Source organism: Podarcis erhardii (assembly GCF_964252035.2).
Source record: "Podarcis erhardii genome assembly, chromosome: 1".
NCBI classification, from domain to species: domain Eukaryota; kingdom Metazoa; phylum Chordata; class Lepidosauria; order Squamata; family Lacertidae; genus Podarcis; species Podarcis erhardii.
The window spans coordinates 136,099,206-136,125,477 of NC_138497.1; the positions used below are offsets into that span (position 1 = coordinate 136,099,206).

General features: G+C 41.6%; 1 protein-coding gene across 1 annotated transcript; it reads left to right on the forward strand.

Moving 5' to 3' along the window:
- Positions 1-1,689: 1,689 nt before the first annotated feature.
- RBM44 (RNA binding motif protein 44) lies at positions 1,690-24,687 on the forward strand. The gene is made up of 13 exons (XM_081850439.1): positions 1,690-2,317; positions 4,602-5,911; positions 6,863-6,918; positions 9,011-9,184; positions 10,564-10,639; positions 11,378-11,474; positions 13,404-13,517; positions 17,849-17,934; positions 18,026-18,099; positions 19,547-20,009; positions 20,871-21,016; positions 21,103-21,251; positions 24,419-24,687. The coding sequence occupies exons 1-12, from the start codon at positions 1,999-2,001 to the stop codon at positions 21,245-21,247; spliced, it is 3,060 nt and encodes a 1,019-aa protein (XP_081706565.1). The 5' UTR covers positions 1,690-1,998; the 3' UTR covers positions 21,248-21,251; positions 24,419-24,687.
- The last annotated feature ends 1,585 nt before the right edge of the window (positions 24,688-26,272 follow it).

A 26,272-nucleotide genomic window follows, 5' to 3' on the forward strand; every position in this document is an offset into this window, starting at 1 on the left:
TGAAACTCTGTAGAGGTGAATGGGGTAATGTCCTAGCAACTGCAGTTACTTAGGGGTGTAAAACATATCTTGTAAATGTTTTTTTTTACATATCTTTAACATACTGTTACAACTAATTTTATAGTACAGATAATATTCAAGTTAGCACATTTTCTAAGCTATTTAGGGGGAACGCAACAATGTAAACACCATAAAATAAACAGGAAGTGGAGGATTGCTGAGGTGGCAGAGCAAGCAGTGGTGTGGCAGAAATCATGAGAGAAGTGAGGGGCTTCACGGTTTTTCCCACATAGTGATTTTTTTTTTACATAGCACACATACACATCATGATTTGTGATACATATTGCCACATCAAATGTTATGAAACCATTGCTGTGCTGTGGTCTTCAAACGGGTTTTGGAAGATGTATCAATACATCAAGGGACGCGGGTGGCGCTGTGGGTTTAACCACAGAGCCTAAGACTTGCCGATCAGAAGGTTGGCAGTTCGAATCCCTGCGACGGGGTGAGCTCCCGTTGCTCGTTCCCTGCTCCTGCCAATCTAGCAGTTCAAAAGCACGTCAAAGTTCAAGTAGATAAATAGGTACCTCTCAGTGTGGTGTAGTGGTTAAGAGCGATAGACTTGTAATCTGGGGAACTGGGTTTGCGTCTCCGCTCCTCCACATGCAGCTGCTGGGTGACCTTGGGCCAGTCACACTTCTCTGAAGTCTCTCAGCCCCACTCGCCTCACAGAGTGTTTGTTGTGGGGGAGGAAGGGAAAGGAGAATGTTAGCCGCTTTGAGACTCCTTCGGGTAGTGATAAAGCGGGATATCAAATCCAAACTCTTCTTCTTCTTCTGGCAGGAAGGTAAACGGTGTTTCTGTGCGCTGCTCTGGTTCGCCAGAAGCGGCTTAGTCATGCTGGCCACATGACCCAGAAGCTGTACGCCGGCTCCCTCGGCCAATAAAGTGAGATGAGCGCCACAACCCCAGAGTCGGTCACGACTGGACCTAATGGTCAGGGGTCCCTTTACCTTTATCAATACATCACCCGGCCCTGGTAAAGAACTGCGAGCATTCTCTGCTACCAAGAATTAAAAGAAATTTGCCTTAGACATTAAAGTATTTTTATGTTGATTGACAGTAGTCAAGACCTAAATAGCTGCCCACCATCTACTGTATTTTTCGCCCCATAGGACGCACTTTTTCCCCTCCAAAAATGAAGGGGAAATGTGTGTGCATCCTATGGGGCGAATGCAGGCTTTTGCTGAAGCCTGGAGAGCGAGAGGCATCGGTGTGCACCGACCCCTCTCACTCTCCAGGCTTCAGGAAGCTATCCGCAAGCCTTGCAAGCCCGGTGGGAGTTCCCGCGGGCTCACAAGGCTTGCGGGCAGCAGCCTGCAGCCTGGGCGAGTGTCTGCAAGCCTTGTGCGCCCGGCGGGAGGTCCCGCCGGGCGCGTGAGGCTTGGGGCGGCAGCCTGCCGCCCGAAGCTCGCGGAGCCCTCCGGAGGGTGCCCCGTGCTTCGGGCAGGTGTGCGCAAGGCTTGGGGCAGCAGCCGCGGCTGGGGGGGGGGAATAATTTTTAAAAATTCATTTCCCCCCCCCCAAAAAAAACCCGAGGTGCATCCTATGGGCCAGTGCGCCCTATAGGATGAAAAATATGGTACCTGCCCAAGAGAATTTTAGGTGGGATTTCCCAAAGAGCCACTTCACATGTCTTTAGCAAGCCAGTTCTGGAACTGAGGCTTGCTGTTTAAAGAGGGGAAACTCAACATTCTGCTAGGGAGTTAGTCCCATTGAACTGAGTAGATATGCATATCTTTCACTCTTGTTGCCTTAGTTAAGAGGTTCAGTTGACTGACCACCAGGATTTAGTTAACCCATGAGTATGTAGTTGGAATGTATAAGAGATGTATTGTACTACTTTGGATTATTTAACCATTCCTTTTTTATATTCATGTCTATTTTGCTTGCTTTCCAGGAATTATACGCTCACTCTGTCATACACATGTCTAAAATATGTCATGGCACCTTCCTTTTAATGAAAAAGCATACATTCAACCTCTGTTTGGTACAAGGCCATGCTTCCCAAGAGATTGTTCACTTTATGGTCAAGTCCCATATTCAGTGGCGCCCTTCTGGTTTCACCCAAGAGTGTATGTGCCTATGCCTGTGGCTGTAGATGCATCATATCCACATATGGTAGTGCCTTCTTCCGCATCTGTCACCTTTAAATATGGACAATTGGAAAACAGTTACTACAGATATGCTACTGCTGAAATGAATGGCTGGGGAATTCAGGTTTTAGAAAAGCCAAATACTATTCACAGCTTTTCTGGTGAGTTAATTTTACTTTTCAATAGTTAGTGACTTTTTTCTTAGGGTTTTGCGACTATACCATAATTTGTACTGTGAGCAATCTTAATAAGAAAATAGAGCTTACAGTGAGTGAAAAAAAGTATTGGTATTTGATCCCCTGCTAAATTTGCCTGTTTGCCCTCTGATGAAGAAATGACCAGTCCATAATTTTAATGGTAGGTTTATTGTAGCTGTGAGAGACAGAATAACAACAGGAAAACCCCCAGAAACCCAGAAGACAAAAGTCAGAGATGGATGTGCATTATAATAAGTGAAATAAGTATTTGATCCCCTATCAACCAGCCAGATGTCAGGCTACCTGGTATCTTCACTGTATGTAATGAGCTGAGATTAGAAGCACCTGCTGTCAGGGAGAGGTTTTACCTGTAATCGCAGCTCGTTAGAGTACCTGTACAAAAGACACCTGTCTATGGAAGCGATCAATCCAGCAGATTCCGAAGTAGCCAATAGTAGACAAAGGATGAATGGTAAGAGCTGTTTGACAGTGGAATAGTCTCCCTCGGAAGGTTGTGGTCTCTCCTTCCTTGGAGGTTTTAAAGTAGAGTTTGGGTGGTCATCTGCCATGGATACTTTAGCTGAGATTCTTGCATTGCAGAGGATTGGACGAGATGACCCTCAGATCCCTTTCAACTCTACAATTATATGATTCTAATTTGTTTGCACACAAGTTTTAAAAACCCATTTTGTTACATTTGTGTCACTTAGTTGACTTACGAAGAGAAGTAGTTTTGGATTTAGGGAAGATCCACTGGAATCCATTTTTGCTGTGCTTAACATATTTACCATGCTTATTGGGTGTTGATAGGGTAGGACAACTTTGATTTGTCTGTGATATTGGTTAACCAAATGCAGTTTTTTAGCAAGTTTCTGGGATGTGTGTTACATGATGATTTAATATTTCTGTAGTTCACCAATTGGGTATGGTACTACTTTTTTGAGACAGGCAGAGCCTTCTTCGTCTTTTCTTATATGATATAAACATGGGGTAAGTGCTCTTTAAAGGTGTTGAGTATCATCTGACTCCTCCCCCACTTCCCCATCATTCCAGTTTAATTTGGGTAGAAATGCTGCTTGCTCCCGTAGTATTTTTCTGTGTGTGCCTCTAGAAAGTGACTTACTCAGTTTCCATTCCTGGTATCAAGCTGTGTTGGATGATTCATGTATACAGTTGTGAATTGGTAGATGCCAGGCTTGGAGTTAAGCAGAAGGTGGAAAACATTAAAAAATGGAGTGGGTGGGACGAGCAAGAAAGATGCAGTATTTCAGCTTCAGTTTTATGTGATAAGAGCATATGATAAATTTGCTTACTACAGTGTAGTTAGCCTGTATTTGCTTTGTTAGTGCACAATAAAATGCTTTGCCATATCAGAGGCCCTGCAGCTTCAGGTCTGGCAAATCAGAGAGGTTGCTCTGGATCCCATGGAGACAAACAGTGTTCAAAATTTCCTGGGTACCAGGTGCATTTTGCCACTGGCAAAATTATCTTTATCTCACATACACAGCCCAACAGGACAATGACAATAATCCACCAACAGCATACAAATCAATATGGCTAACTTGATCCAAAACACCCACCCACCTCACTCACACACGAAAACAAAGATCACCACAGCCAATCACAAACAAACAATCACATCCTAGGCCAACCCCAACCTCTCTCACCACCAAAGGAACACAAGTGAACAACACAAGCACGCTGACACCAAACTACATACATTAAGCATAATAGAAACACCGCTACCCCACCCCACCCCCATCCATCTCCCCTCCCTCCACCCCCTTTCTTCTTTTTCTTTTTTTTTTTTTTCTTCTCCCCCTAATGCCTCAACAAATGAAATGGATTTGTAAAAATGTTATACGGGGAAAAAAAAATACACGAGGCATTACACTTACACTGTAAAACAAGAAAACCCTTAATAAAATATATTTTAAAAAAAATTAAAAAAAAATTATCTTTATCTGGTACACTGTCTAATAACAAATAGTCTGGTGGATTTAAACATTTTGCTAAAAAATTCTAAAAGTAGAAGCGATAACTATTAAAAGCTAACAATTTTTTCCTAATCAGTACCAATCAATGTACCCTTTCTCCTAGTTCACTGCCTTTCTTCTGCTTCCTATGTACCTGTTTCTTCTTTCCAAATTGAGCAGTCACTGCCAGCATTCCTTTTTTTCACTATGTAGGATAAATTTCGGTTAGAGAAAGAATATTGAAATATGCATTTGGTATTTTGTCCAAACAGGTGAAAAAGCTGTTAAACCCCATCAGCTACCATCAGATGGTTCTGAGAAAAGTAAGCTCCGTGAAGCAATGCTTGTTGCTTCTGGAAACCATTCTGACGTGGGAGCCATGGAGCAGAGAGAGAGTGAATTTGAGAACAATTCTCATAGATCAACAGTCCTGAGTGCACTCCATGGATCAGAACATTCTGAAAAAAATACAGTTAACGATATCTCTGACTTTTGCTTGAATCTTGCTAATTGCTCCTCTCCATGCCAGTCATGTTACATAAGTGCCTCAGAATTAAGCATATCAAAAGGAAGCTTGCCTTATTTTAGTGCATTGCCTGATGAGGAACTGGAATCTGCACATAAGGAAGATGAGGGAATGTCCATTGCACTGCCCAATGTAAGTGAGACAGATATGAACTTGGATACTGCTGCAGACTCTTCCTACTTAAGTAGCAATCAAAATGAGGAGTACAGATGCGGAGGCTTAGATGATTCCACACTAGACTGCATTGGACTACAAGATTGCATTCGTCATCGGCCAGAAGCTTTTCAGGACAAGGAGCTGTCAAATGAAAATCAGCTTGCAGGTGCCCAGTGTCCCATGAACAAACAAAGAGATGAGTCTCCTACTTCAGGTTGTAGTATTGATTGTGACTGCTACAAATACAGCAAAATACCAGAATTCCCCCAGACTTCGCAAGATAGCAAATGTGACACACAAGGCAAAGGTTTGAATTTTGATGATCAACCAGGAGATGAGACTATTAGTTTGCTCAGTAGTATTGTCAATAAACATTCAGTTAGTGCTAAGGTTAATAATCCAAAATTATTCTCAGGGAGCAACTCTAAAATTGATAAAAATATGAAAACAGATTATCTTTCAGGTAGAACCCTGAAAACTGGAAATACACATGTATTGCAACAGGAAAGAAAATGTTCCCATGCACACACCTCTAGCGGTGATACAGAAATTTCAGATTTCTCTGATTATGAAGCTGTAGTTGATTCTAAGGAGACAAATTGCACCTATAAAGCATTTAATAATCAGAGTACAATTAACCAAGCTGTTGATGCAAGTTCTGATTTTAGAGCTTGTTTTACAACAAGCAGAGCAACTAATGTCAAGGCTTCAGTAGTGTCCAGAGGACAAAACACAGTTATAACAATGATGAACAAAGAAAGGCCCAAGCAGTGGCTGAGGGATTCCGTCAGAAGTGTTGCCTGCAATACAGATTGGTCATGCATATCTGACAACATGGAGATGCCTACCGCACAAGCAGCAATGGATGAAATGTTGGAAAACTGTATCACTAGTGACAAGGTAAAACATGGGGAAGCTTGTGGAATTAGTTATTATTTGAGGCATTCCACTATATGTTTTTCTAACTACTCTGTAAGGCAGACCATAATTGTATCTGCTTCCTACTTCAAGGTGATGGGCCCACCGTTATCAAGTTAGGGGGCATGTGTTTGTCTTCCTATCTGGGTAGGCAGTTGCATGTACAAGTGGACAGCCAAAGCTCTGAATCCTTAGGCTTTGAGTTTAACTCACGTTTTCTGAGAAACCTGTTGGCTAGAGCCCCAGAAATCTTTGCCAGTCAGACACACTCTTAATCATGCTTCTAGACTCTGAGACAGACAAAATGTGAATAGCTGGTTCACAACATTGGTAGCATTGGATGTTCATAAGGTGCAGTCATAAGGCACATCTTTTACTTACTTGTTTACAGCATTTGTAATGCCCCCCCCCCAGCCAAAAAAGCAGCTTACAAAAATCAGTTGTGAGATAGTCCCTGCCCTCAGGCTCACAGTGTAAAGAGATAATGAGGCAGGAGGGAAAGGGAGGCAAAGAAATTAGGCAAAACCGAGCTGAAGGACAAGTTCTTAATGGTTCCAGTTCTTAAAGCAGTTCTGGCTGCCTTGCCCTTGATAAAGATCAGCACCTCCCCTGCCGCACTCTTTCCTTCCCAGATCAGATCCAGGAGCATCATGTGCAGGGCATACACGCTAGTGTACGGAGTACAAATGCTGAAGAGCTGCAGCCAAGTGCAGCTCGTATATGTTTCTGATTCCCGTAGGACAGTCGTCCTTGTGTTTGTATTCGTAACTTAGGAAGCCAATATAATATGGCTAGACATGCAAAATTCTGGATTCTCTTATTGAAACAAGGAGCATTCTCAGTGTGTGTTACATAAGGTTCAGGGACTTGCTAGTTAAATCTGATTTACAACTTTAGTTTGTCAATAAAACTTACTAAAATTGCTATTTCTAGGATCTTTTGGAATGGAAAAATAGCACTAGCAGAGACTTAAATGAAATTCCAAACAGGTATGATACACCTTTTAAGTGATTTTTACTACTTCTTAAAACTTAATTTCCTTTGAGGTTCTTAAAGCTCCACCAGCTGGAATCTGTGGTTACATGAGGGAGGAGGGAGGCAATGTTGCCAACTCCCCTGAAAAATATTTTTTATTAATTTTCAAAGAAAGGTGATTCAAGATTCTACAAATAACAGTGTTAACAAACAGGAACTGATGACAATATACATACCGTATTTTTCGCTCCATAAAAATTTTTTCCTCCTAAAAAGTAAGGGGGGGTGTGAGTGCGTCTTCTGGAGCGAATGGTGCTTTGCAGGAGAGGCGCTGTGCAGAGAGGGAGAGCTGCGCAGCGCCCCTTCCTCGAAGCGCCTCTCCTGCGAAGCGAGAGGAGGAACGGAGCCCCTTCTGTTCCTCCTCCCGCTTCGCTGAAGGGGCGGCGCTGCGCAGAGACAGTGGCCAGCTTGATGCCTGTGGGAAGCCCACAAGCAGTACATGAGCATCATAGCACCTCTAAAAACTAGGTGCGTCTTATAGAGCGAAAAATACAATTACAGATCAGTGTCAAACAAATAAAAACATTATAACCAAATTAAATAAACCACAGGTATGTGAATGCATGGGAGATAGTGATTAGAACTACAGTGGTGCCCCGCAAGACGAATGCCTCGCAAGACGAAAAACCCGCTAGACGAAAGGGTTTTCCGTTTTTCGAGGCGCTTCGCAAGACGAATTTCCCTATGGGCTTGCTTCGCAAGACGTTTTCGTCTTGTGAGTCTTGCGATTTTTTTCGCTTCCCTCCCCCTTTTTTCTAAGCCGCTAATAGCTGCTAAGCCGCTAATAGCGCTAAGCCGCTAATAGGGTTGCTTCGCAAGACGAAAAAACCACAAGACGAAGAGACTCGCGGAATGGATTCTTTTCGTCTTGCGAGGCACCACTGTATTTATAGCATAGACATAATTGTTAAGCAAGAGGTGGTTATAAAACATGGACCCTGTTATACCAAGGGAAAGTATTTAAAGTATGCAAATATCCTGAGATCAGCCATAATGGTTTGTGGGCTGAATGGCGGTCCCTGGCCATTTTTTTCCTAGCTTACAAATGAAGTAAGTCAAACCAAACAGGTCCAAAGTTGGCATTTTATCAAAGATCCCTAAGGACTCTCAACTTAGTCAGTTTTTTCCAGCAGGGCAGTTCCCCACCACCACCTATTCTACTCCAGCGAATCCATGAAAATTGTCCTCCCCTCTTTCCATTGCAGTTCTTGGTTCGAATTCCTTCTAAGAAGGAGCACCCTGAATCCAGGCTGGTGAGAATTAGTATGACTAGAACTAGGCCATGAAAATAGAAGGCTAGCTGAGTAAGAATGTTACTCACGCTGCTGTTCTTATTACTGGCATATAAATCCCTTATAGGGGTGCAGGTGGCGCTGTGGTCTAAACCACCAACCCTCTTGGGCTTGCCAATTGGAAGGTTGGCAGTTTAAATCTGCGTGATGGGGTGAGCTTCCATTGCTTTGTCCCAGCTTCTGCCAACCTAGCAGTCCAAAAACATACCTGTGCAAGTAGCTCTGCAGTGGAAAGGTAAATGGTGTTTCCATGCATTCTGGCTTCTGTCACAGTATCCTGTTGTGCCAGAAGCGGTTTAGTCATTCTGGCCAGGTGACCCGGAAAGCTGTCAGCCTGAAAGCGGAGATGAGTGCCGCACCCCAGAGTCGAATTCGACTGGACTTACAGTGGTACCTCAGGTTACATACGCTTCAGGCTACATACGCTTCAGGTTACAGACTCCGCTAACCCAGAAATAGTGCTTCAGGTTAAGAACTTTGCTTCAAGATGAGAACAGAAATCGGGCTCCGGCGGCGCGGCAGCAGTAGGAGGCCCCATTAGCTAAAGTGGTGCTTCAGGTTAAGTACAGTTTCAGGTTAAGTACTGACCTCCGGAACGAATTAAGTACTTAACCTGAGGTAACACTGTAAATTTCTTATTTTTCTGGTTGGGAATGAATTTTCAATTGTTCTTTTTTGTTTTCTAAATGTACACTTAAGTAGAATCCCCTAAATCACTTTTGTTTGTATTCAAACTTAATATTTCTTTTAAAAGGATAATGCAGCTTTCTCAAGAAATAAACAACCATTTACCAAGCTGCTGTAAGGAAATACTGGAGAGAGCTATAAAAGCGGAAGTGCAGCTTTTAAAAATTCGCTATCAGATGTATCAACAGCACTGCTGGCAGACTTGCATTAATTCCATGGACAAAAAGAAATCTGTAAATGGGTGTGTATGAAATAGTTTCTGGTGTGGAAGGTGGACTGTTAACTGGTTTGGGCAGAACACCAAATATGATTACTAATACAAACATTTTCAGTATAATCCATGCATATTTACTTGTTGTATTCATAGCATTGCATTGTAAGGCTAAGAGCTGCTGTGTCTGTGGGACCTAGCTGAAAGTCAGGTAGGAGGGAAGAGTTGAGTTAAAGGCATAAATATTCTGTCCAGTGACTCCAAAGAAAGCAAACTACTCAAGGAAGTTAGCCTTTTTACAACAGTTTCAGAAAAGTATTTGGAATAACTGTTTAGTGAGTCAGTAAGTTTAGCCTGGAGATTTAGGCATGAGGCTGAATGCATCTATATTCATGTTAGTATTTCCTTAGTTTTTTCTTTCAAATGCAACTCCTGCCATGTTAGAGTCTTCTCAAAAGCTCCCTACGTTTTGACAAAAAACTTCCTATTCCAGAGAAACAAAAGGATTCTGAGATGTCGCTTCATAAGAGAAGTCACTAACTAAACAGCCCCTTCCCCTTATGTGGTTACCTGGAAAGAGAAAATTTGATGTGCAGTGCCTAGGCATCACCAAATAAAGGTTGCTAGTTTCCATGTGCTTTTTTAAAAATGTGAATATTGTAATGTACTGTAGTTTGGCCCTCAGAAGAGAACAAAGGATTGGACTTAAATAGGTGTTTTTGCCACAGTAGCAGATGTTTTTACAAGGACTCTAGGAATAATCCCTTTACCATCTTTTGAACTGTAGGTGGGCACAAATGACAAGAGGAATTCCCTTGTCATCCAGGAGGTCTCTAGGCAACAAATGGGTGGCCTTGAACAAGTGGGGACATAGGACTAAGAGCTGTGCAGACAGTTCATGCAGCTCCTCTTTTCCCTACCTCACCTAGGATAACGCAATCCCTATAAACTGCTACAAAATCTCTTGTTTAGTCCACTGCTCAAAATTAGCCAGGCACAATCTGCCTGGGAGAAGTTACAGGAGTGTCCACAAACTTTTTGGATCTGAAACACGTCAAGCCTTTTGTACGTTGCACATATTCAATATGAAAATGTTGACTTCAGTAACAAAGGCAATGTGCATCAGTGACTTTTTCTCATTCCTTGGTCTCACCAGTGAACATCTGCACAGCCCTTTAGCACCTCTACATGGAAGGTTTTTGAGATTTGCCGCTCACTTGATCTTTCAGAAATGGTCATAACTCATTATCGTACCCAAAGTATTTCCAAATTATATTAAAGGCAAGATTCTTTCTTCTGACACATTGAGAATTGAGGCTGTTTTGATAAAAATAGACAGTGGCTAAAAGGTGCTTTCTATACCTCAGCAAATGCCAAATCAATGAGTATACGTTTGCTTATTTTTTCAGTTCTACCCTTGGGACAGGAAAATCTCTGTCTCGGGTGTCACTGCCACAGAATATGGAAGTTTCTTCACTCCCTTTAGTAAGTCTTCTGCATACTTCATTACAACACTAACTTAAGAATTCTTTGTGAACTTTCAAAATGGTTTATTTTGAAGGCTGATTCTACATTACAACTTCTCTATTAAACATTAATATAAACCTGTGCTAGCAATGGGGTATAATATAGTCAATATAAAGCAGAACCATTATATCAGCCTCAGAAATAAATACCAGAGGGCAGATTGCTCATTGAAGACTTCGTATCTTTTAAGTGAGTGTGTACGCTTTCACTGTTTTAGTTAAATTTCTGTTTCAAAAAGCGTAACTTTTGTGTTTGGAAATTACAAGTTCTTGTTGCATCTCAGAGAAACCCTAAGAGACAGGGGTATTCCAGGATGGCGCTTCTCTGAATGGTGAAGCAGGAAATAACTTGTTCTAAAACTGGCCTAAACAAAATAAAAAAATTCCTTCCAGTAGCACCTTAAAGACCAACTGAGTTAGTTCTAGGTATGAGCTTTCGTGTGCATGCACACTTCTTCAGATATCTTCAGGTATCTGAAGAAGTGTGCATGCACACGAAAGCTCATACCTAGAACTAACTCAGTTGGTCTTTAAGGTGCTACTGGAAGGAATTTTTTTATTTTGTTTTGACCATGGCAGACCAACACGGCTACCTATCTGTAACTAAAACTGGCCTGTTTGAAGAAGTTGGCACTGAAAAGCTGTCTGTTGAGCAGAAATTAAAATTTGAAGTACTGTTCTTGTTCTTTAACTTTAGGTTACATGTCAAAAGAAGGATGGTGAAAACAGTAGCCCTGATTTGTCCCTTTCCAACAAAACCTCTGAAGAACAGAAATATGAACTTATGGAAAATAGTAAGTTAAACATTTTTAAATGCTGGGTGAAATTATTACATTGTAACTGGTTTGTCCTCTGAACTATACCAAGCATTAAATATGATATGCAAGTAGTTAAATATTCACAATTTTAAGTTCCCATCAGAATGTTCCTAATTGGGGAGTGGATTTGATTTCAGGCAAAGGGACACAAGGAAGGGGCACCACTAGTCGTGTGCCAAAGTAACATAATGTATATCAGGGTGGATATGATTTAAATCATTTTTTTCAGAAAGACTCATTCTTGCTGGTATAATCTTAATATTCACAACCAGATGAAGGTTTCATTTTTGGAATAATAATTTTTCAGAGTAGTTTTTACAGTTATATTAAAAATTACTGATTTGGTTATACTATTAGAAATACATAGATAATTATGAAAATATTGTGAGGTTTAATAAGTTAACTGTTTATATTTGGACAGCTTTTCTGCTGTACTTTATTGGAAGGAGAAAAATAATCATTTCCTTAATAACAATTTAAACAATTTATTTAACTAAAACAATAGCATTATAGTATATGTATCCATGTTTGTTAACCAATGTGGTTAAACAATTAAAAATAATAATAACTTAAACTGAGTTTTAACACACATGAAAAACCTAAAACAAATCCTTATTTCTTGATGAATAGCCTTTGGACTATGATGTAACTTGAATAGAAAACTATCTTTACAAAGATTTCCCCTCCAAAAGCATTTTATTTTAAAAATCCAATTTACCGTATTTTTCCGTGTATAAGATGCACCCACATATAGTGTGCCCCCTATTTGGGGGGGGGGAATTGCCCTGACTTGTTGAGCTTTTGGCGAGGGGGGGATTTCCTAGAGACTAACAGCCGCATGCGTCTAACATGCCATGTATCAGCTGTTCACTCACCGGCAATTGCTGAGCTTTTGGGGGGGGGCACAGAGTGATGAAGCTTTTTTAAAAAATTACTTTTAGCTCTTTTTGCCTCTCCTGCAGGGCATTCTTAGTCTGCTTGCCTCCTCCGACTCTGCCTGCCCTACAGCCGGGAGGGAGGCTGAAGGCAGTCTGTTTCTGGGCCTGGCTACTCATGAGCGGCGCTGCAGTTGTAGGGCAGGCTGAGTGGGATGAGGGGAGAGATATCTTTGATCGCCACGGACAACATCGCCAATTGCGTGGCAGAAATCATCCCACTCAGTCCACCCTACAACTGCAGCGCCACTCACGAGTATCCGGGCGCAGATGCCTCGCGGCACAAACGGACCACCAGCAGCCTCACCCCTAGCTGTAGGGCAGGCAGAGGGGGAGGAGGACAGCAGACGAAGGAGGAGCTGTGGGAAAGCTGCAGAGGGGTGAGATATCTTCGATCACCACGGCCAGCTGGAGTGGCAGCGCCACATGCACCTCATCCCAATTATCTAAGCAGGCAGTCACATACAAGCACCATACAGAACAAAGACTGGTAATTACTGAGGAGAACAGTGCTTTCCCTTGCTATTTGGTTCATAGTCATAGTTTGCCACAATAATACATGGCTTATGGAGCCATATTTGTAGTGCTTATCTTAAATGTCAGATGTTCTTCTTTATCTTAAAAAAAAATAACCCAAGCTTTAACTCACTGTGTTTGGATCTCACAGATTTAGTCTGTAGACATTGTAAATGTAGGCACTTGCATTAAGTTCGGATTTAATTTTAAGCTGTTTTTTTTTTTTTAGAGAGAGACACTTGACATAATTAAAATCTTAATTAAAAAAATTATTTTTATCGGCCCTTCAGTTGGTGTAGATATGCTCTTCTGAACCCTGTTCAGCAAATTTTCTGTGTGTTTGGCAAACTTTAAAGACAAGGCTCTGGGGATGAGCCCAGGACTACTTACCTTTTTTCTACCTGTTCTGAGCTTACCTCTGTGTTGTGTGTTTAATATTTACATCTGTTTCAAGGTTCTTCAAATACTCAGGAAATCAGTGAAGGCTGGTTTGATGCTACAGAGAACCTGACAGTAACTGATTCTTCACTGCCGCTTACAGATCAGTTCAAGCCAAGTGATGCATCAGGTGCATGTTGACTGTATTAGCTTGGGAATAGCACTGATATGACTTCTGAGCTTTGGTTACCTTTGTTCCCACACAAATATCTTCCCCTGCACAGATTGAATATTAGAAATGTTCTAAAGGTTTAGCTAGGTAGCTGGTGCTCACATCTCCTCTTCAAGGTAGGGGACGTCATCTCTATGTATGCAGATACCCTAAGAAACTGGGTGATATCCCCCATGATACTCTTGCAGAGAAGCTGGTAAAATGTGGGCTGGACAGGGTAACTGTTAGGTGGATTTGTAGTTTCTCCCCAGCGTTCCTAGGGGCCAGTTTGGGCTTGGAATCTTCCTGGTCCTTTTTGTTTCCTCTGCGTGTTCTTCTCAGCCTCCAGTGTCTCTCATTCTTCTACCTGTCTAAGGATTCTTCAGCAGCTCTGCCACAGGATGGAACTCAGGCTCTAGTAGGAATTACATCAGCTTCCTTTTAAAGTTTGTTGCTTCTTTTTTTTATATAATATTTTATTTGGATTTTTCAAACATGAATGCAAAAATAAAAAACAGTATAACATATATCATAACATCTTTTCATAACATCTTTGGACTTCCTCGCGCCTCCCGCTCCCATTTGCATCATTGCCAATTCTTGCCAGCAATTTATCATCTTGTTTACACTCTTATGTCAAATTCATTTAAATATAATCTATAAATTCTCCAAAAGGTTTATAATTTTTCCTCAAATTTACTTATCATCTTAATTCTCACTAATTTAGTGGTGCACAATTATTTATGATCTAGCATCCTTTCTTAGCATTCAACCAAATTACAGTATTTTTTTAAGTAAATCTTGAATTTCTTCCAGTCTTCTTCGACTCTCTCCTCTCCCAGGTCTCGGATTCTGCCAGTCATCTCGGCTAGTTCCATATAGTCCATCAGTTGCATCTGCCACTCTTCCAGTGTGGGTAGTTCTTGAGTCTTCCAGTTTTTAGCGATGAGTATCCTTGCTGCCGTTGTTGCATACATGAAAAATGTTCGGTCCTTCTTTAACACCTTCTGGCCGACAATGCCCAGAAGGAAGGCCTCTGGTTTCTTGGTGAAGGTATACTTAAATACCTTTTTCAGCTCATTATATATCATTTCCCAGAAGGCCTTCACCCTAGGGCAAGTCCACCAGAGGTGAAAGAATGTTCCCTCATTTTCTTTACATTTCCAACATTTATTATCAGACAAATGGTATATCTTAGCAAGTTTAACTGGGGTCATGTACCATCTATATATCATTTTCATTACATTTTCCTTCAAAGCATTACATGCAGTGAAGTTCATCCCAATGGTCCACAACCTTTCCCAGTCCTCAAGCATGATATTGTACCCAATGTCCTGTGCCCACTTTATCATAGCTGATTTAACCATTTCGTCTTGTGTATTCCATTTTAACAGCAAGTTATACATTCTTGAAAGTACCTTAGTCTTTGGTTCTAACAGTTCTGTTTCCAATTTCGATTTCTCCACCTGGAACCCTAACTTTTTATCATTTTTAAAGACTTCTTTAATCTGAGCGTAGTGTAACCAGTCTCACACTTTATCCTTTAATTTATCCAAACTCTGCAATTTCCAATTGTCTCCATCTTTTTCTAGTATTTCCCAATATTTTGGCCATTTGGCCTCCATATTGGGTCTTTTTCGGGCCTTAGCTTCCAGAGGTAAAAGCCACCTTGGAGTTTTATTTTCCAATAAGTCTTTGTATTTTGTCCAGACATTAAATACTGCTTTCCTGACAATATGGTTCTTAAAGGCCTTATTGATCTTAACCTTGTCATACCATAAGTATGCATGCCAACCAAAAGCATTGTTAAAACCTTCCAGATCCAGTACGTCAGTGTCCTCGAGAAGTAGCCAGTCTTTTAGCCAGCAGAAAGCTGCGGCTTCATAGTACAGCTTTAAGTCTGGCAGGGCAAAGCCCCCTCTTTCTTTCTCATCAGTTAATATCTTAAACTTAATTCTGGGCTTTTTGCCCTGCCAGACAAATTTAGAAATGTCTCTCTGCCACTTCCGGAAGCACTCCGTCTTGTCCACAATCTGTAATGTTTGAAACAAAAACAACATTTTTGGCAATACATTCATCTTAATAGCAGCAATTCGGCCTAACAAAGAAAGCTTCAATTTTGTCCAACTGTCCAAGTCTCTCTTAATTTCAGACCAACATTTTTCATAGTTATCCTTAAATAGACTCAGATTTTTTGCTGTTATATTTACCCCTAGGTACTTTACTTTTTTTAACCACAGTTAGTTCTGTTTCTCTTTGAAACCGTTCTGACTCTGTATCTGTCAATTTTTTCCCCAACACCTTAGTTTTCTGTTTATTTAGTTTAAATCCCGCCACCCGACCAAAGTCTTGTATCAGTTGCAATACTCTTTTTGTACTAGATTCTGGCTTCTGCAAAGTCAAAACTAGGTCATCTGCAAAGGCTTTAAATTAATAGAAGAGTGACTAGTGGGGTGCCACAGGGTTCTGTCTTGGGCCCGGTCTTATTCAACATCTTTATCAACGACTTGGATGATGGACTCAAGGGCATCCTGATCAAATTTGCAGATGACACCAAACTGGGAGGGGTGGCTAACACCCCAGAGGACAGGATCACACTTCAAAATGACCTTGACAGATTAGAGAACTGGGCCAAAACAAACAAGATGAATTTTAACAGGGAGAAATGTAAAGTATTGCACTTGGGCAAAAAAAATGAGAGGCACAAATACAAGATGGGTGACACCTGGCTTGAGAGCAGTACATGTGAAAAGGATCTAGGAGTCTTGGTTGACCACAAACTTGACATGAGCCAACAGTGTGACGCGGCAGCTAAAAAAGCCAATGCAATTCTGGGCTGCATCAATAGGAGTATAGCATCTAGATCAAGGGAAGTAATAGTGCCACTGTATTCTGCTCTGGTCAGACCTCACCTGGAGTACTGTGTCCAGTTCTGGGCACCACAGTTCAAGAAAGACACTGACAAACTGGAACGTGTCCAGAGGAGGGCAACCAAAATGGTCAAAGGCCTGGAAACGATGCCTTATGAGGAACGGCTAAGGGAGCTGGGCATGTTTAGCCTGGAGAAGAGGAGGTTAAGGGGTGATATGATAGCCATGTTCAAATATATAAAAGGATGTCACATAGAGGAGGGAGAAAGGTTGTTTTCTGCTGCTCCAGAGAAGCGGACACGGAGCAATGGTTCCAAACTACAAGAAAAAAGATTCCACCTAAACATTAGGAAGAACTTCCTGACAGTAAGAGCTCTTCCACAGTGGAATTTGCTGCCAAGGAGTGTGGTGGAGTCTCCTTCTTTGGAGGTCTTTAAGCAGAGGCTTGACAACCATATGTCAGGAGTGCTCTGATGGTGTTTCCTGCTTGGCAGGGGGTTGGACTCGATGGCCCTTGTGGTCTCTTCCAACTCTATGATTCTATGATTCTATATTGTTTCGCTCCGACCTGAATCCCTTCCACCAACCGGTAAAGTTTGTTGCTTCTTGCCTTTGGAGCAGCAGGATGATAATAACCTACCTGGATATCTCCTTGCACTCTACAAAAAACAAAAAAACAAAAACAAAAAAAACAAAACCCAAAAACTTTTGCAGTAAATATTACTGTTTTGTTCTGGTGCATCACGTTGGTGTTTCATGCCTGTGGAAAATGATAGGGCAAACAAAGTGAAGTCATATTTTTTTCAGGGATACACATAGCATGTAAAGGACATGCTTTCCCGGTCCTTTGAAATTTCTGAAACAGTGATGCTAAACAGAGGTTTTTAAAATATTTTTCATTTTTATGTTGGAGATGAAAAGAAACCTTAATTGCTACTTTTATTGTAATCATAAGTATACCTTGTAACGAGGAGCCCGCAATTACTGATTCCTGTAATAAATTTTGAGTTGGCTACTTCTTTTGCTAACTGGTTCTAGTACCCAAATCTACATCTTTGCAGGACATGTACCATTTTTTTTAAAAAAAGAAAAAAATGGCTTGTATGAGAGCTCTGTTTAACTATTCTTTTACATTCTGATCCTGAGCTGAACTTGTGAGTTTTTATTGCAAGAGCTCAGACACAAACTGTAAAAATAGAGCAAATGGAGATTTTTATAGTTCTAATCAAAGTCTTGGTAATAAGTTCTTTGCATTCTGGGAAACTGTGACCTAATATATGACCATAAAAATAATTCTAGAAGGGAGTTTTTTCTTCTTAACCATTTCTGAATGCCTTTTCTGTCTTCAGTATTGGTGCTTTATTTATGCAGCTAAATTTCTTTTTCTTTTCAAAATACACATGCTGAGTTATGCATTATTGTTGCAATCTACCCTTCTAGAAACACAAACTATAAAAGACACAAAAAAGGAGCTAAAGAACATATATAGTGTTCATGTTGCAGATTTAGGTCCCTTAGTATCAGAGGTAAGTCAACATATATTTAAATATAATAGTTTATTTCACCGAATGCTATTTTTTTAACCTGTGCCAGTGAAAGTCTTTTTGTCTATTTCAGGTTGATCTGTGGCTTCATTTCCAGAAGTATAGTGTTTCTGAGATTTCCATTTGTGAATATTCTGCCGATTGCAGGTACTGTAATTTTTTGCTTGCATGATTTCATAATTGAAGTACATTCAGTGAAAGACAGTAGGCCAGCACTTACTTACCTACGCAATCACAGTCTTACACGGGGGCCGGGGGGGGGAATAAATAAATAAGTGGAGAGTTGGGGAAACCCTTTGCTCTCCATTTATTTGTTTTTTGTGCACCCAGCGTGTTTTCCTTGGTTACCGGGCTTTGGGTCGGGAGTGAGCTGTGGCAGCCTCCCCAAGCCTTGCACTGCCTTCCCAAACCAGGTAAGCATGGCGGTGCCTTCTGGGAAGGAGGTGGGGGGGGCTATGGGAGCATCCCAGAGGCCAGCAAGAAAGGTGCTGCTTCGCTTCCTAGGGTCTGGGAAGCTCTTGGGGCCCTCACGCAAGTCCCTTCCCAGGCCCTGGTGTAAGCAGCCTTCTGCCTCTTAGAAGGGCAGTTTGTGTTATTTTGCCTTTGCTTGTGAATCCCCGGAACCAAACCCTCACGTAAGTGGCAGGCCCAATGTACTTTCGTTATTAATGGATGATTTGCAGGATCCTAGGGATCTATCACCATACGGCTCTTGGAAGCCTTTCCCCCATTCCCTCTTTTCCCGCTTGCCTTTGGTCTGTTGCAACAGACACAGCCATTACCTGGTCTTGTGGGCTGCTGGATGCTTTCGGTTGGTTGCAGCCTTTCTCAGGGACACTCTGAGAATCGGATCTAAATAAATAAATAATGTCGGTATTTATAAATGTAGGCATTAATTGCAATAGGACAGTTCATGAAATAAACCATGCATAGAATGAACCTTAAAACCTCAACTAGTCATACTATACACTAACACAAATTACCGTAGATTAAATGTACTTGCTATATACTGCAAGACATAGAACCATAGAATTGTAGAGTTGGGAGGGACCCTGAGGATCATCTAGTCCAACCCCCTGCAATGCAGGAATATGCAGCCATCCCATACAGGGATCAAACCTGCAGCCTGGTGTTATCAGCGCCACGTCCTAACCAAGTGAGCTATCCAAGCCATAATAAAGCTCTGTAAATTTCTCATTGAAACAGAGACTGTGTAAATCCCTTCATGTGCACGCCTCATGAAAATGAACTTGGTTATAAAATTTATGGAGCCTTTTAGGTATGAAATCCAGCCATCCTGTTCCACGGCAGGGCCATGAGCACAGGCTGCTCCTGCTCAGAGCATAAGTTGTGTGCGCGCACGTGGCGTGTGTGTGCCTGGCCTTGAGAAGGGAAGGTGTGCCATAGTTCTGTCACTGCAGGCAGTGTTGTCTGTCTATGGAGAGGAGCAAGAAAGTAAATGGGCTTAGTTGATTCTTTTGCATAGGAGAAAGGATTATACCTCTTAACGTTTTGGTTTACAGTTGAAGAGGCATATTGGATAGGTCTTAAATTTTCCATTTTTCTTAATTTTGGCACATCTTTTTCGTTCTAGATACGCTTTCCTTAGTTTTAAAACAGCCTGTGATGCAAAGCTGGCAGTGAAAGAAATGAATGAGAGAGAAATAAAGGGGCAAGCAGTAAAGGTTCATCTTGTAAAGACTGCAAAGGAAAATGGGCTCCCGGATTATCAGAGTTATGTGAAACCAGAGTATGGAAACAAAGGACCACATTATAGCTGTGAAAAGAATAACGAAAATAGAAATAACTGTAATGTGATGTTTAATGCACCCACTTCTGCCTCCAATGCTTGCAAAATGTCTGCCATCTCTTCAAAAGGGTCCAGTATCTCCAAAAGTCCTTCGAAGTTACCTTTGCCTTCAGCAAGTGCTCCCAGGCCTCTCTTGGACTCTTCAAAAGGGTCTCTTTGTGCTTCAGCCCCTTACAAAGTACCCAAGCCTGATCTCAAATCTTTTCAACTTTCATCAGAAAATACACATCTTGAAATTGATCAAGAGGTAACTTTTTCTCCCTACTGGAATGTATGTCAAAACATCTTTTAAATCACAGTGCATGCATTCTTCTTTTGTAAGGATAATACTGACTGCTTAACACATTATTTAAGTGATTGGGTGCAGGCCATAGGATTGGGTGCTCCATTGTGGAGCAAACTGCCCCACCCCCACTGAATCTAAGCCATGGTTAACTTAGTCTAGCCCCACCATTGATCACACTTTGGGGTAAAAGCAGGATGCTTGTTAAGGTTGATGTTGGGGGGGATGCAGGGGCTGCTGCCGCCTTGTCACTTTTCTCCCAGCCTGACCAGATAAAGGTGTGGGCAGGTGAGAACCGATGAGACAGCAAGTGTGTTGGAAGACTCCCCAGGGTCTGCATAAAAGGCAAGATGCAGCAACAGCAGAGAGAGGTCCTAGCTGGAATGTGAAGGATTTACAAACCACAGGCAGGCTGCAGGGCAAGGAAAGTGAGGCAGAAAACCTGAACCAGAGTTGGATTGCAAGGAATGGGAAAGCTCCAATTGCGGATTACATTTATACAGTTACTGTGTTTAGACCTGGCGGGAGATAATTTGCTCATCAAGTGGCATTGAATTCGGATGGGACAGCTGCCTCCCCTCCACCTAACCATGATGAAGTGGTTGACACAGTTGCTTTTGAACAGCATGCACTCAGGTTGAAAGGCAAATCCACACAAGGTGTTCTGTGGGTAGAGGCTCCCACTTCTTTTTGCAGATGTAGTGGGAAGCATTTTCTAACATTTTATTGAATATTTGTTTCAATTTTAGCTTTCCTTAGTTCTTCAGTACAAATGCAGTTTTTCCTTATTTTGTCCATTAAGTAGCTCATGTAATATTTGCCTAGGATCTTGCAGGGGGCCTCTTACCGTTGGGTTCAGTACAGTTTGTTCCAAATCCATCTGCTACCTTTATACCACCAAACGCATTAAACTTAAGAAGCTTCCGTAAAGTGGTGAAGAAGCTGGAAGATCTGTATCCAGAGATTCATAGGCAAGTATACTTTTTAATGGTGGGATTCAGAAGAATTTTTTACTGAAATTCTCTGGAGGCTCTCATCTCCTATTCTCCTCTTTTAGAGACAAAATTTTGGATGCTTTGGTAGAGATAAAAGAAAATAAGGGTTTGCTTAGTGGCTTATCGCTTAGCTCTATTGTGCAAATGACTTCATCACTTCTGGAAAAGAGATTTGGATGTAAATCTGACGGAAAGCAAAAGAAATAAGCAGGTGAGTACCCAAACTGCCTTCAAATTCTAATATTGCATATATCTTAGCTTGGTGGATATCTTCTGGCTATTTTCTTTTATCATAAATAGAATGTGGCCCTCCACTTGAAAAGAGCTCTGGGGGTAAGATAGAGGTCTCTCTATCTTACCCCCAGAGCTCTCTTCAAGTGCCTCTGTTTGGTCAATGTGTATTTCTCAACTGTGACCGGAATCTCTTGCTTGACCGGATGAGGAGATTTGCATGTAGAAAATTGATTTTTGCATGGCTGGAATGTAGCCTATTGTGAAAAAAACAACAGTTGCTTATGTTGCTTAATTCCCTCTTCCACTGGCTGTAGCTCCCAGAAAGTTGCTTGTGATGGAATTCAGCCATTGGGCTTATCAGGAACTTGAAAACTTGAACAACCTCTTTATATTCTGCCTTGAATTTTTCTGATCCATTTCTACTGCTGAGCCCATTGCCTTTATTAATTGCTTAGTTATGTCAACACAAACAGTTTGGTGTAGCACTTCTCACTTTGTAGAAGATTATCGTCATAGAATTGTAGAGTTGGAAAGGATCCCTGAGGGTGATCTAGTCCCACCTCCTGCAATGCAGGAATCTCAACTAAACCATCCATGACAGATGACCATGTTTAACTTGTGGTCTGCTAAGACCCCTAGATGGCATACCAGGTGTCTCCCATCTTATATTTGTGCATCTGGTTCTTCCTGCCTGTGCGTAACTGCACATTTGTCCCTATTGAAATTCATTTTGTTTGTTTTGGCCCAGTACCTGCACTTCAGATGGAAAAATATTTAATCTGGCTTTAGAAAACAAAACGGCAATAGTTTGATATGGTCAGACTCTTAAGGTAGGGAGATAACAAGAAACCCTGCAGATATTGGATTCCTAACACAGACAGGGCACATATATGTGAGATTGTATGTCACTGAAGGCACCATCCCATAACCTCTGTTTCACAGTTTTGAGGGCAGTATCCTACCCCAGGTGGATAAGAAAAGATGGTTAAAGACCTATGGAAGAGGGCTTACACACCATGGTTTTTGACCAGGAACTGATGTACTCATTTATCAAATGAGTAGACCATTTCCAAGACCATATACAGAGTATATTTCCAAGACTATATACACAGACTCTTAGCCAATATTTCAGAGCACTCCACCAGGCCTTAATTGAAAGTGGGCATTCACCAGTTTCCAAAAGAAGTATTGAATTTGGTACCTGAAGCAGGGACCTCAGAAACTTTGATTGAAATTTGCTGCCAAGGAGTGTGGTGGAGTCTCCTTCTTTGGAGGTCTTTAAGCAGAGGCTTGACAACCATATGTCAGGAGTGCTCTGATGGTGTTTCCTGCTTGGCAGGGGGTTGGACTCGATGGCCCTTGTGGTCTCTTCCAACTCTAGGATTCTATAATTCTATGATTCTATGAAATCTATCAAGTTTAGGGAAAGAACCATTATACCAAATATTTGAGGCATAAAGGAATTGTATTACAGATTTTGCACTGAACACTTTTAAAGCTTAGGGAATATACTGACCTTCCTGTGTATGAAAAAACATAGAATTGCAAGTTTGCTCACCTCTGCTATTTGGGAAATAGCCAATGAGTGTTCCAAGACTGTATGGTGGACAGTAAGCCCTGAATACTGAAAGCTTTTAGTCTGTTCAAGTGCATGACCATTGAGGATGCATCTACTGTATATGGGGGAAATCTGTTTCCAAAAACCATGGTTTTTATTTATTTATCACAATTGATTATAAGGTTGCTTTCAAGACACTAATCCGAAAGCTTCCTCAGTTGATGTTTTAAGCCAGATTTGGCGCATGAGAGGATAAGCAGTGTCGTCCGTATACAGTGGAAGCGGGGTGCTTCTTGCCCCCAGCTTGGGACACTGTCCATCTGGGCCCATTAGGACTTTCTCTAAGTCATTAAAAAGAGATTAAGCAATAGGGGAACCCCTCTTGACATCATAATTTTGTTAACCCCAACAGACCATATTACCTGCATATTACTATCAATATGGAAAGCTTTATAAGATAGAGGAGACTATTGTCCTCCATCACGAAATGCAGCTTTGACCATAATTTGGATCTAGGGATGGAGTCAATGGCAGATTTTAGGTCCACAAAGGCCACATATAGATGGCCTTGGAGTGGTCTAATATATTTGTCTGCTAGGTGTAACAGCACAAGAATAGTGATCGGATGTTGAGTACAGTCATACCTCGGGTTGAATACGCTTCATGTTGAGCACTTTCGATTTGCGCTCCGTGGCAACTGGGAAGTAACGGAGTGCGCTACTTCCAGGTTTCGCCGCTCGCGCAGACGCTCAAAATGACGTCATGCGCAGAAGCGGTGAAAAGCGACATGCGCATTCGCAGACGTGCCATCGCTAGTTACGTTTGCTTCTGGATGTGAACGGGGCTCCAGAACGGATCCCGTTCGCATCCCGAGGTACCACCTTCCATGTAGTTTGCATGGAAAGCAGCCTGGGCTTCATAGATTACTGTCCTCCAGAAAAGTTGAGAATTTAATGTAAAGAAAACAGGCCTATAATTTCCCATTATGGGACAGTTATTGTTGAACCAGTTATGCCCTGTGAAATTTGCAGTTTGGCCACCTGCATTTACGTAGTTTTATGTCATTTTTTTCTAACATGGCCAATTAGTAATGTGCTGCTTAAAGCAAAATTGGCCATATGTTTTTCAGCAAAACATATATTTAACTTTTGCCCCAGCTGGTGGCGGTGTTTAGCAGTGTCTCTCCTACTACGAGTTGGGCTAACTGAATGAGAACAGTCTCATTCTGTAGCCCTAATCTTGCTCCTGACACCCTTCCTTAGCTAGGACTGTGTAAACAAGGGGCAAGACTGGAATCTGCTGGTCTGCTCCCAGCAAATGTTGACAGGAGGCTGTATTGTGCAAGGCTGCTCAGTGACCGGCCAAACCCCCTGCTTTACTCAGCTCCCTCAGATCAGAAAAGAGTTCCTAGCAACGAAGGTTTGTTCGTATTTCCATATAATCTCTTGGGTATTGAACAATTGCTTCTTCACAGTAGAATGCAGATTTCCTTTTTTAAAAAAAATAAATAGCATGTTTAAATTCATCTTCAATTTTTCAAGTGTCAACAACTTGCTAGTTTTACAATATTTTTTCTATATATATAGTGACTCTGCAGCTGTCTGAATCTGAACGTATTTTTGGGGGGGGTGTCTGTCACTGGCATGAGTGAAAAGAAAAGCCATCATTGCAGGCCTGAAAAGAGAATGCACATTCAGCTGAGGAGCTCTAAGTGAATTTAAAGAGGAACGAAATGTTAGTTTATGGAAAGTTGTTTGGAAAATGTTCCAGCTTTCAAAGATATGCACGTTTGCAAGGAACTGGTGGTCTTCTGCTCTTTTACTCTGCAATGAACAAAAATCTTTTCCTTAGGTAACTATTAAGCAAAAAGGTTCATCTTTTGTTTTGATAACCATATTTTGTGTTTGTCAGCTACTGTAATGTGAAACAACTTTAGAAAATAATATGTAATTAAGAATCTGTAGCTGCAGTTTCAATAAACATGTTTGGTTGTAGTAAGGTGTAAGAGGTTTGTATTTTAATTGACAAGGCTCATACTGTATTTATTTGACGGGGGGGAAATAAGTGCTTCCCCTTTTAAAAAAACAATGTTCATACAAAATCAAATATATTTCACAGATATATCACTTTTTGTAGTTCTACACACTGGGAACAATCCAGCAAAAATTAAACATTTTAAACTACCATGAGTTCCAGTGGGAGAGACATGCATTCTAACGTCCATTGAAATCAATGAGATTTTAAAGTGACTTTTCTCAGGGCTTCCTTCATGTATGGCTCACATGCTGTTCAACTGGGAGATCTTGCCAACCAGCAGGTCAAAAGTGGCATTCAGCTAAGTTCTACTCAGAGTGGACCCACTGGAATTAGTGGGCCTGACTGAATCAGGCTCATTCCAGTGGGTCTGTGCTGAGTTCAGTTTTCCAGGCTTGGTCATCTTCAGTAAGGAGGCAATCACACTCAAGGAATGCACAATCCAGCCATAAGCCCAAAGCAGCCATGTCACTTTACCCTTCCGGCTCTAGCACTGGAACTACCTTCATGGAATATTCAGCAGCAGCATACCAGGAATAGGCAGGCTGCTGTGGGAACAGGAGCTTGAAAGGTGCATTCAGGCAGCAGGAGCGACTCCCAGCATCCCTGACATGGACTGTGCTGGCTGAGGTTGGTGGAGTTGGCTGGACAGCAGTGCATGGGCTACCCAATGCCTTTCTCCATTCAAATGTTGGGTGGTTTCCCACACAAAGCAACATCTTTTAATTCCTTTTAAAGAAAAAGGTGAAGGAAACTTGGCCAGCCCCTTGCCTTCTAAATTCTTCTGCTGCTAGGTTTGAGTTAACCCTTTTTCTCCCAGAAGTCAGTAGTGGGATATGAAAACTGGGCAGAAAACCATCAGTACACTTCAGATTGCACTCTAAGCAACCATCAATTAAACTTTTATTTTTGAGCTTTAAGCTTCAGATATGATAATGCAGTTTTCTGCCAGGTACTCTTGACCTGTGGGACTGGCTTATGACAGAAAAAGAAATTTATTGGGTAATAATAGCAACTGACACAAATGTAAACATAGCAGGTTTGGGACAGAAACCTTATTACCAATAAATTTAACGTTTCTAAGGATGTGGTCAAGGGACATTCATTTGGTATATGGGAGCAACACACACCTTTTTCAGTTTTTTAAAACTGATGTTTCATATACAGTGGTGCCCCGCAAGAAGAATGCCTTGCAAGACGGAAAACCCGCTAGACGAAAGGGTTTTCCGTTTTGGAGGCGCTTCGCAAAACGAATTTCCTATGGGCTTGCTTCGGAAGATGAAAATGTCTTGCGAGTTCCTGCGGTCCCCCCCCCCTTTTTCTAAGCCGCTAAGTCGCTTATCTGCTTATCTGATAAGCTGCTAAAAGCCGCTAATAGCGCTAATCCGCTAAGCCTCAATGGGCTT

What these genes read in the sequence shown, in the direction of transcription:
- RBM44 (XM_081850439.1), top strand. Translation starts at nt 1,999, where the DNA reads ATGTCATGGCACCTTCCTTTTAATGAAAAAGCATACATTCAACCTCTG. An exon ending in TACTATTCACAGCTTTTCTG is followed by an intron (nt 2,318 to 4,601) that starts GTGAGTTAATTT and finishes TTGTCCAAACAG; the next exon opens with GTGAAAAAGCTGTTAAACCC. An exon ending in TTAAATGAAATTCCAAACAG is followed by an intron (nt 6,919 to 9,010) that starts GTATGATACACC and finishes TTCTTTTAAAAG; the next exon opens with GATAATGCAGCTTTCTCAAG.